The following is an 11,435-nucleotide window of genomic DNA, read 5'->3' as shown; positions in this document are numbered from 1 at the left end:
TCCGGCTGCCGGCCGGCGAATACATCATCGTCCCCTCCACCTTCGAACCGCAGAAAGAGGGCGACTTTGTGCTCAGGGTGTTCTCCGAGAAGCCCGCCAACTCTGAGTGAGTGGTGCGAGGGAGGGGGCGAGAAGGAGCTGGGATTTTTGGGGTCTGATGTGATATTTGCGGGGGGGAAATGACTGAAAATTAGCTATTTTTGTGCTGTCATTGTTAGTATAATTCATCCTTACAACCCCGAATTTGACATATATTATACAATTTTGTTTATAATTGTTTCTTTCTTCTTTCTTCTCAAATGTGTAAAGTACTGAAAATCTTATCATAAGCTGTTAAATTTAAATTTTACATTGCTGATCTTATCGGTCTACTTATGGAATATGCCAGTAAGCCAGTGCTATCAGATATATTGATCAGGCTGTAGAGTTAGGAAGAACAGAAAGGCAGTCAGAAACAGAGACTGAGACCGAGATGATGGTGATAATAACAAAGCATAAATGCAATGAATGAGATCAATATGCAAATAGGGAAGAAATATTCTAAAATAAGGCACCGAGTAATTGAGTTTTTTCTGTGCTACAGGGAGCTTGATGATGATGTTACTGCGGAGCTTCCAACTGAGGTGAGAGGATGAAACACGATGACTGATTTATGACACATGACCGCTCATGATGTGTGGAAAGAAACCAAAACGTTTGAATGGGAAGTAAATCTGTGTGTGTGTGTGTGTGTGTGTGTGTGTTTCAGACTGAGTTAGATGAGAGCCAGATCGACCAAGCCTTCAAGAGTCTCTTCAGACAGCTGGCGGGGCCGGTAAGTACGCTTTGGCAGTTAAGTGGAGCTGGTGGAGTGGTTTATGGGATATGTAGTCATAAGATATCACCATCTCTGTTTGTGCCAACAGGACATGGAGATCAGCGTCACAGAACTGCAAACCATACTGAACAGGATCATCAGCAAACGTTAGTCACAACAGAAAATTTGGTTTTGCAACATAAAGAGTTCTATTTGAAAATGCCATTTATCCATTTTGGGAAAAAAATACCTCACATTTGTCATTCAGTATCTCTAAAATATAGAGGATCCAGTCTGTAAGTGTCATAATTTATCTGCTAGATTCAAAAAAGTACTATAATTTGTTTGAATTTTGTGCTATCATTTTGCAAGAGTAGGCATCACTTTTTTTTTTTCAAATGATGGATGTTTCATTTCGGAACAGCAATGGCACAAAAATAATCCCTTTCCTCTTCTGTCTTTCTCACGCGAACAGATAAAGACCTGAAGACGGACGGCTTCACTAAAGAAGCTTGCCGCAGTATGATAAACCTCATGGATGTATCCTTGATATGAGATCGGGTCAAAAAAAAATTCTGCTTAGCTCTTATTTTGGTACCTAGCTTTTCTCCATTATTGATGACACATAAATATTCTCTGGAAACAGGCGTGTTTGTTATATTTTGCTGTCTGGGAGATCTAGGAATTTACTTTCAGTGTAAATCAAATGCCTTTCAGTGTAAATCTAAACCTCCTAACAGCTGTTTTTTAATGCCGTTTTTATGCTGTGCTTTGAGAAAGCGCTATGTAAATAAAATGTATTATTATTGTTAGTGAGACTGGAGACTGTCCTTCAACCGTAGGACAAGCGGGTCGAGAAATTCCCTACAGGCAGTAAAAAGAATCACATTATTACTATTCATCAATATAAAACCTAGAGCAAAGTAAACAAAAGATCAAGTTCCTTAACATCTCTGGCCAGACGGACGGCAGTGGCAAACTGGGGCTGACGGAGTTCCATGTCCTCTGGGAAAAGATCAAACGATACCTGGTGAGTTTAAACGCAGGCCGGTCAAATATGGAAATCAGGCCAAATATTATTGATCCTGCTTCATGGTACTTGCGTCATTCAGCTGTTTGTTTTGACATCTGGCCACTGCGCCGGTTTCTCATCTGTTTGTGAGGTTTGCCGTCTCACTGCTTGTCTGTCTCTGTCTCTTGTCTATTCTTCTTTTCTGTCTGTTGTTTTCCTCTGCCTCCGTCTGTCTGTATCACCATGCTAGACTGTATTCAGGGAGCATGACGTGGACAAGTCTGGCACCATGAGTTCCTATGAGATGAGGATGGCTCTTGAAGCTGCAGGTACTGTTTGGCCCCCCCTGTTCTTCCCAAAATACACACGTTCAAGTGCAAGTTGCATTTTCACACTTGATTCCACACTTTGAAAGGGGATTACAACTGGGTTATAATGTTTCCTATTCCAAAGATGGAAAGAAGTTGCTGTTATGTAAAGATTTTTAGCCACTCGTGGTCTGATTTTCCTGTTTCCACTGGCCTCCAGGATTCAAGCTGACCAACCACCTGTTCCAGCTGATCATCCTGCGCTACACAGAGGCTGACTTGTCGGTTGACTTCGACAACTTTGTCACCTGTCTGGTCAGACTGGAGACTATGTTCAGTGAGTCCCACTACTGCACACCCTTAATAACTTTCCCTCAGCTTCTTAAAAGAGCAGTTCACCCCAAAAGGAAATTTCAGTCATTTTCCACTCCACCCCAATGTCAGTCGAAAACGCCACTGAAGTTCATACGACCACCAAACACACAGCTCATAAAATGAACCATCAAATTTCTCTAAACAGCTTGTGCAGCATAATTAAAGTATTTTGTAATACAAAAGAAAAAAGCCAAAATAAATGCCAGTCCAAAAGACCCAAAGACCAAAAGAGTGTTACCACTAACTCACTGTGTTTTGTGCAAATTTAAGTGGAATTTGGACTGATAAATAAAGACAGAATTTTCATTTTGGGAGTGAACTGTTCCTTTAAAGGGAAAACTTTCAAACTTTCAAATCAAGTTAAGACTTCTATTTCAGATTATTTAATTGTTTGGTGAATGCACTAACACCACTACTGTGCATTTAGGTGTTTTAGCAATTTCTACAGAGGCTGGGTTTTGGTGTAATAAAAAAAAAAGTAAATCTATGATACAAGAGTGTAATCTTGAGCCATTGATTGAAGAGTTTCCAAAGTAAATCTTGAGATTTGAAGGCCTGGAACCCAGATCAATTTCTTCAGCTTGAAATTTGTCAATGAAATTCAATTTTGAAATACATAAAGCCTCTCTGCTATTTGGCTTTATTTTCCTTTTAAAATGAGTCTATGAGTTGCTGACTGTCATAAACACATATTATGATTAATGCTCAAGATGCTAAAGTGTGATTGTACCATGAGAGCCGCGTGATCTAATTTTAAAGGTTCAGAATGCGATGAAACATAACATACATTAAATCAGATTATAGGTTTTCTACCCAGTAGCTGGGCTTGTACAGTGAGTGATTCTCTGCCTCTCGCCCTGCAGAGACCTTCAAGACAATGGACACAGATGCAGATGGTGTCATGTCCCTCAACTTCTTCCAAGTAAGACGGCACATTCACATTTTTCTAGAAATCCTTTCCTATTGTTCATGCATACTGCATCTCTGCAGTTCATCCAGATTTCATCTACATTTATAGTTATACTGAAACAGTTTTGCAGATGTGTTCACATGTTGCACATTTACTTCTCATTTCCATAATAGCTTGTGTGTACATTCTATTAAGATACATGTGATTACTCTCTAATTAACATTTAGTTTTTGGGAGTCTACTTTGTGGCAGTGCATGTAGCCTCTTTCTCTCTCCTCTCCCTGTTGTACAGTGGATCTCCCTGACCATGTTTGCCTAGAGATGGCTGGACGTCTCCTGGATGTCCTCAGTAACTCTTGCACTGCAACCTGCCCCTGTCCCAGGCCCAGTGTGTGTCAGTTCAGAAGTGCCTTTTCTCCGATCCTTCCTCTCCTCCATGCTCCTCGCTGCTGAGGTCCTCTGATGCTATAAGACTGTAAATTCATGTTTACAATGCCTGTATTGGGAACATGCGCCAAAGCATTGCCTAGACTTGCTACCTATTTTGCCAATGGAAGGAAGGTCATTTCTCGTAGCCTGGCGGTCAACTCTGTGGTAACACTGACAGGGTTGGGGCCTCCATGGTGCTCGCAGATTGGAGTCTTAGTTATGCAAACATTAACGGAGGCAGAGCTGCTCTGGAGGCAGAAATAATCTCATTGGTTGAGTTAAACCTCAATGGGCGGAGCCAAAGAACCACAGTTTTTATGGCTAAGTAGACTGAAGCCCAGCGAAAAAGGCAAGAGGTAAGAGAGATTTTTTAATTTTATGAAACCTCTTGCTAGCTAACTAGCTAGCTTGCTTGGTGAAAAAATGCAGTCTAGCTGTACTAATTTATCTATGCTATCTAGGAAAAGCAGTTAGCTAACCTGTTTACCTTCCAAGATCATGAATGCCATGGTCATGAATGAATGAAAAAGAAATCATATATATTTTTTATGTGTCATTCAAGTTTGCCAGTTGGCCAACTTGTGCTCCATAAAAATGTGGTTCTTTGGCTCCGCCCACTGAGGTTTAATTCAACCAATAAGATTATTTCTGCCTCCAGAGCAGCTTTGCCGCTGTGAAATCCTTGAATAAGTGAAACTCCAATCTGCATGGTGCTGGCCGCAACGTTGGCTACTGCTCTCAACGTTGATTATGGTATTAAGATAGGAGAGAAATTGAAACTGCTGTCAGTTATCATGGTGTTGGTGTCAGCTGCGGTTGCAGAGAGCTGCTGAGTGTGCAGGCTCCGGTCCCAGCCTATCTCAACACCCAGCGTTCAGTGAATATGAATATGCACACTATGTATCTCTACTAGACCTTTGTAGGAAGGCTGCTGGCCTGACAGTTTTTGTTTACATCTTGTGCCAAGCTTTGCTTCCGCCTCAACATTAAGGGGCCCGCTCATGAACCATTACCGGGCCCCGCAGTTCATGTAGAGACAATGGTGGCCTGTTGTATCATAGAGAATGTGTTGTGTTATATGCATTTCTTCAAAACAAATCCTGTTTATGATTAGGACATACCTGCTTATCATTATGCATGGCACTTTTTTATCAACAGTTTTACAAAATATGAAAAAAAGAATTAACTTTAAACTTTTATATCATGGTTTGAATCGGATGTCAGTGGTTTAAAAAAGGGATGTGTCAGCCTTGCTTTATCTTGCCACTCAATAGGGACAAGAACATGTCGATATTTTAGGTGAAGGTATACAATTATGCAATAGGGATTTACAGATACGTTGTATGCATGCAGTGTGAAATGTGATATGTTGTCAGCCTGCCTAAACTAATTTCTACTCAACCAAGGGAGCAAGTAAACTTTGTATTTGAAGAGTTCTATTCCAAAATGTTACGTTGATTTTAGAAAAAAAATAAATCACTCATTGAGGGGCATCGATTGACAGCCCCAAAATATAGAGGATCTATGTAAAAGTTTGTCACACAGTTTGTCAAGCAAGGAGTTTACCTACCATCCTTTTAACAGTACTATTATTTGCTTTAAATTTGTTCTGTCAATTAGTTTGTCATAGTTTTCAAATGGTGGATATTTCATTTTGGAACTAAACTCTTTATTTCCTGAAAAAGTGAAGATTAGGGATTGAAGGACTGCCAAACAGCTGAATCTGTATGATACTCTCACAATGCCATTATTCTAGTGGGCAGTTCCTGTCCAGTTACAAATACCAGATCCTGCTAGTATAACATTAACTATCGTTTAAAATATGTGAACATTCTGGGTCCCTCTGGATCCCTTCATCATGCAGTACAGTCTACTACTATTTAGTTTCTCTGTGAAACTTGAATAGACATTTTTTCGAACACGAAATAAACATGGGGAGGTTTTCACGAGTCTCAGCATTCCTAATTAATGATTAAAGATTTGTGCTGAATCTAAAAATCAAGGCTGAAAAGGGTGAAGACTTTGATGGTTATAGTCCGAGTATCTCCTTTTACAAATGAGTATGATTCACAGTGTCAGACATAAAAGAAATGTCTCCCCTCCATACCCAAAAAACAAGCCAGACTCATGTATAGTAATAAATAGTGACTTTAGTAACAACATTCATATTAAAAAAACAAGAACAGTCAAATACCTTACGTTCACTAATGTACATAGCTCAACCACAGTACCATAACATTACGATCTTTACAGCAGATTCTTGCTCATTGTTAAGTTAAATTGCAGACATTTATACAAACAGATCAAATATTAAGTTAAAACAGAAACACCCCCTTTTAAAGGATATGAAAAAAACAAACTGCGAAGCGACCATTTTTTTTGGGGCCACTTGCTGAAGGAATGTACAAAATTGCTCTTTTGTCTATTACAAAGAGGAAGGAGAAGAATGGCATAGCTGAAATAGCAAAGAGTCGGACATGAGCTGCGAGGTCAGCTTGGATGTTTTCACTGATCTCAGACGAGGCACAGAGGAATGAAAACAGGTTACTTGGCTTCAGCGTCTTCTGTTTGACTGATCCTGAGTTAGTTTGACTACATGTTATGTCAAAGTGAGATTCTTCGGCTGACTATAATGCAAATCATCTTTTGACCTACACCAAAAAAGCCACCCACCCATCTCCATCGTAACTTGGAAAAGATTAAATAAACAAAATGGCATTTTCTTTGGCACAATGGGATAAAATGGGAAGCCTTAACCACTTAAAATCGCCTTCATAACACATGAGCGCCCCCCTTCTCGGCATGGCGTCTCTTTAGGCGTAGTTGTTGTTGTGCTCGATCCTGGTCACCATGGTGGAGACCAGCCTCTCCAGCTGCTCCGCCCTCTGCTTGCCCGTCTGAAGGACTTCCTCGTGATTGGCCTTCTCCTCGCTGTCGTAGTCCATCACCGCCTGGTTGGTGATCAACGACAGGGCGAAGACGCGCAGGCCGCAGTGGCGCGCAACGATCACCTCATGGACTGTGCTCATGCCTGGCGAGAAGAGGAGAGTGATGTTAAATACATGTATTCATAGGCATTCGTAGTAACAGCGCAGTTGTAAAAGTTCTTAGATAATCCTGACTCTTTTAAAGCTGCACTAGAGAGGTAGCTAAAAAATTTGGACTTCGCTCATGTTTACCAACCGGTCTGTGATGCTTTATACCACAGGAGACCAAAGAGACGAGACAGGAAAAGATCTAACGTTGGTGAGTCCAGCTTTCTCTGGACGGAGCGCTGCTCACTGTTGTTTAGGAGACAGTTTAGATTTTGCTCTAAAGTTTTGATTCGTCACTTCTTGTGGGTGGAGAAGTGACACCAGAATGTCATTTGGGCAAATAATGTGAATCTACAGGGTCTCAATGGGGGGGGGGGGGGGTTTGGGACGCTCTTCCCATTTTGTGATAAAAGTCTTGCCTAGTGCAGCTTTAAAGGCTAACTACTGATGAATTAGTGCTGCCCAAATACCATTACTTTACTATAATGTGTACCAGTGACCAGCAATCAGCATGAAGCTCCACAAAAAGAACCCTTGAGTTGGTATGAGACACGCTACTCACCAACGGCATCAGCCCCCAGTTTGTGCAGCATGCGGCACTCGGCGATGGTCTCGAACGAGGGTCCGCCCAGCACACAGTACACCCCCTCCCTCAGGAAGTCTGCGTAGCCCAGCTCCTGTCCCACGTCCATGGCCAGCTGCTGCAGCTCCCTGTCGTACGCGTCAGACATGCAGGGGAAACGCACACCGAACCTGGGAGAGAGAGAGAGAGAGAAATGGAGGGATGGAGAGGTGAGAGAGGGCTAAAAGGGGAGAGGGTTCCTGATGCTCTTTTTGTTGAGTGTGTGTGAACAAGCGCGACAGGTTTCCAGACAAACACATCGGGCGTTTGTTTGATTAATATTACTGCGTCTGCCTGGAGCACTGGACGGGTGGTGTTTGTCACATGCAGCAGTGAGTACCGACCACAGGAAAATGTTTGAAAGTCATGGTAGTTTTTCTGTTAGTGACAATTTACTTGAAACTATCTGCACTGTTCTGGTGAATTCTTATTATATGTATACACCTTTTCGCACAGGTCTAACACACACACACACACACACACATACACACACACAGCGGCACACTGCTCCACCTACCTCTCATCGTTGGGTCCAGACAGCGGGTTGTTGCCAGCGAAGCCGGGCATGTTGAGGTGGTCTTTGATGATCATGATGTCTCCCACTTTAAAGTCCTGATTGAGGCCTCCGGCGGCGTTGGTCAGCACCACCGTCTCCACACCCAGGAGCTTGAAGATGCGCATGGGCAGTGTGATCTGGAAACACACACACACACACATATATATACATATATAACATAACCATTTGTTGGGCAGTTCTTTTGCTCTTCCCATTGAGCTATAAAGGGAGAGGTGTCATGCAGCATTTCTTATTGGTCACACAAATCTGTCATTGTAAGCTAATTGGTCTCAATGGTCTTACTGCTATCTATTTTGCACACCACATACTCTTGGATGTGACAGGATGTTTTGTACAGGGACAGTGTGACACAACCACAATGTGATAACGGACTCAGAGTCGTTCTGTTTGACTTGTTGTGTAACTGGTTGGCACTCTTGCAGCAGACCTACCTTCTGGATGGGGTAGCCCTCGTACAGGTGGAAGCGTCCCTGCATGCAAACACATGGCCTCCCCTTCAAGGTGCCGAACACCAGCCGTCCAGCGTGGCCGTGCACTGCAACAAACAATGCAACCAGTCAGGAGACATTAACAAAGCATGGCGACCAGTCAGCAGTTGAAGGGACACAACCTCCATTAGGAACAAGTTATTAGCTGTTATAAGACTTTGACTGCAAACAGTAACAGTTTTGAAAGCAGTCATCTATATGTTTTAGAAATATTGAGTGATTTCAGGTAGTATTTTTTCCTCGAAAGGGACTTACTGACTGAAACCCTTCAATTGCTGTCAACCCTGCTGAACCAGTTCCCATCATGAATCAAGTCAATAACAGACTGTTATATAAGTTATGCTGTATATGTTATGGCCACCAGTATGTGGATTGGATCTATCTACCTACCATCATATCTATCTATCTACCTACCTTCATATCTATCTATCTATCTATCTATCTATCTATCTATCTTGACATCATTCAACTCACCAGTGCTCTGGGGGAAGTTGGGGATGTCCTTGTAGTTGAAGGCCACCTGGTCCTTCAGCATGTCGGCCAGCCCCCCCAGGCCCGAGCCGCACACGATGCCCACCTTGGGGCGCACGTCCGTCTGGGCCAGCAGCCACTCGGCGGTGGTCGTGCAGTCCTCGTAGCTGTAGCTGGAAGAGACGGAGGGCAGGTTGGAGGTTTGAGGTTGGAGGTTTGAGGTTAGGGTGACCGGTGTCAGCGTTACCAAATCCACTGGTAATCAGTGGAAGGGTTGCGGCGTCGGCTTGTGCCAATTGCGTTGCTGTTATCTTAAAATGATGCAAAAGCACATTTCATCGAGCCTCATGAAGCTCAGGATCTTGCAAAATGACCACTGACTCTTCATCATTAGGAAACATAATCCTAACATAATCAGTATGATATTCCTATAGGGGCTTATAGTGTGTCTCAGCTGATAAATAGTGAGTTCATACTGACCTTAGCATTCTTTATTGTGTTTTTCATTTCCTATGGCATTACTAAAGGATTTTCTGTGGTATCATTTTTGACATATAGCCCAGTAGCTGCATTATTTTTTTTAAGGTTTTGTTGTAATATTTGTATTGTGTCCTTCAAATTTCTAGTTCTTTTTCAAAAGGACAATCATGTCAGCTTTTTCCAAATTTCCAGAGTCATTATTCACATGTAGTCAATTTATGGTATTGAGTTAATGCTTGTCAAATCTTTGCCTCCTAATTCAGTACGGAACATGTGATGTGATCATTATTATGAGATTACAGGATAAGATGCTTCCTGGGCAGTAGGCCTAATGTAAGAAGACCTGCTACTCATAAGGATATGACTTGCAAGTGCGCGCGAACACACACGCGCACACACACACGCACGCACACACACGCACATTCCTGTAGAGTCAAAGCAGGATCACGCCTGTCATGTCATGCACTTGCTGAAAGGTCACACGCACGCGTACACACACACACACACACACACACACACACACACACACACACACAAAATATCAAATTCCCTATGCTCAGTAGTAAGGACAGCTGTGCCTGCATATGCACACCAAATGTTAGACCCATCACCAGGCCGCATATTACCTACTGCCATTACTGAATCAGTATAAATAAAGTAAAAATATGACACAGGAGTGCTTTATAGGCAGTAAAGATTAAGATTTACGGATTTAAAAAACGCCAAAATAGCGAAATGTATTGGAGTGTCTTTTTCAGGTCTTTGAACTTTACCGGCGACTTTCCAATCAACTTGCCCCTCCATTCTAATAAAATCATGGGCTATCTTTTAGTTTCACCCCCGTTTAGTGTATTGTAAATGAATGTAGAAGCGCATCCAAATACAAATAAAACAGTAATTTTATATGAACATTTGCGATACCATAAGAGATAATAAAATCTGATAAGGCCATTATAAGGTCACTATACTGCCACAGTCCTAGTAGGAATAAAGGAGATGAAAACTATGACAAAATACGATAAGATCATTATAAACTCCATTATAAACTCACTAGCCTATAGAGTGCCACAGAAACACTTTAAGTCCCAATTAGAAATATGTCAGCAAAACTTTCCCGGTGTTTTACCCAAGACAGGCAAAAACGAGCGCAGAGTGGCACATGATGGCACCATGTGTTGAAGCTGCGAGGTGAATCAGACAGTGTTAATGACGCAACATCCTCTGCCGCTCGACCGGTGGGTAGCGGGTATAACGTCAGTCCCATTTCATCATGGAAATGTGCTGTCAGTGTGCGGCGGTGCATGTGAATCACAAGTCTATTATTCATTATCGGCTACTCACCCTTTGTTTGCCTCTGGGAACATTCTTGAAGGTAAAATAAGTGTTTGATCCGGGAAAAAAATTAAAATAAATATAAATATGTGACTGCACACTGTTTAAGCGCAGCAAAATTCCAATGCGGCAAAAAGTGGAATGGGAGTCCCGCTCTTATAAAATAGAAAAAAAAATAACTTAGAGAAGCTGGGAAATAAATGTTTTGATTTGTTCTTCAGTGGAGGTTGCTGTTCCTCTGATCTCTGTCTTCCGTCCCGTCACTTGTGTCTGAGTGATGAACGCGGTCACCCGCTTTATTATAGGCCGCGCGCCCCCTGCCCCTCCTCCCCCGAAAAATGACGCATATGGATGCGGACGGCCCCATTGGCTTGGCTGACACACCTTCAAAATAATGTGCGACTCTCAAGGAGGAAACACACACACGAGGGGTCATCGTCTTCTGATCTTCACACACCCTGTTCCCAGCAGCAAACACATTTCTCACTTCGGTTATTTTAAATCCTGCGTTATAGGCTCGTGGGAGCGGATGTTCAGATCATTATTATTGCTCCATAAAACTCTATTGCAGCGTGACTTAGGGGGAAATTCTTAATAGTC

General features: G+C 42.3%; 2 protein-coding genes across 2 annotated transcripts in view; one reads left to right on the top strand and one right to left on the bottom strand.

Annotated features, from left to right (window-relative positions):
- Positions 1 to 5,774, top strand: part of capn1 (calpain 1) — a 30,490-nt gene extending 24,716 nt beyond the window's left edge. The window contains exons 13-22 of the mRNA XM_071918086.2: positions 1 to 106; positions 584 to 623; positions 749 to 814; positions 906 to 963; positions 1,272 to 1,336; positions 1,758 to 1,826; positions 2,059 to 2,137; positions 2,337 to 2,453; positions 3,355 to 3,413; positions 3,694 to 5,774. The exon at positions 1 to 106 is cut by the window's left edge and continues 106 nt beyond it. Coding sequence (XP_071774187.2) covers positions 1 to 106; positions 584 to 623; positions 749 to 814; positions 906 to 963; positions 1,272 to 1,336; positions 1,758 to 1,826; positions 2,059 to 2,137; positions 2,337 to 2,453; positions 3,355 to 3,413; positions 3,694 to 3,720 — 686 coding nt within the window. The 3' untranslated portion in view covers positions 3,721 to 5,774. The remainder of the gene's footprint in view (positions 107 to 583; positions 624 to 748; positions 815 to 905; positions 964 to 1,271; positions 1,337 to 1,757; positions 1,827 to 2,058; positions 2,138 to 2,336; positions 2,454 to 3,354; positions 3,414 to 3,693) is intronic.
- Positions 5,775 to 5,968: 194 nt separating this feature from the next.
- On the bottom strand, positions 5,969 to 11,089 carry pnp5a (purine nucleoside phosphorylase 5a). Its single transcript, XM_071918040.2, has 6 exons — positions 10,845 to 11,089; positions 9,027 to 9,196; positions 8,496 to 8,599; positions 8,005 to 8,180; positions 7,428 to 7,618; positions 5,969 to 6,861 (listed from the first exon to the last, which is right to left on the bottom strand). Exons 1-6 carry the CDS (start codon positions 10,865 to 10,867, stop codon positions 6,644 to 6,646), a joined length of 882 nt encoding a protein of 293 aa, XP_071774141.1. The 5' UTR covers positions 10,868 to 11,089; the 3' UTR covers positions 5,969 to 6,643.
- Positions 11,090 to 11,435: the final 346 nt, after the last annotated feature.

The sequence above is a fragment of the Centroberyx gerrardi genome, chromosome 23 (genome assembly GCF_048128805.1).
Source record: "Centroberyx gerrardi isolate f3 chromosome 23, fCenGer3.hap1.cur.20231027, whole genome shotgun sequence".
Classification (NCBI taxonomy): Eukaryota; Metazoa; Chordata; class Actinopteri; order Beryciformes; family Berycidae; genus Centroberyx; species Centroberyx gerrardi.
The sequence above is the reverse complement of the archived record's forward strand: the minus strand, read 5'-3'. Positions and strand labels throughout refer to the sequence as shown.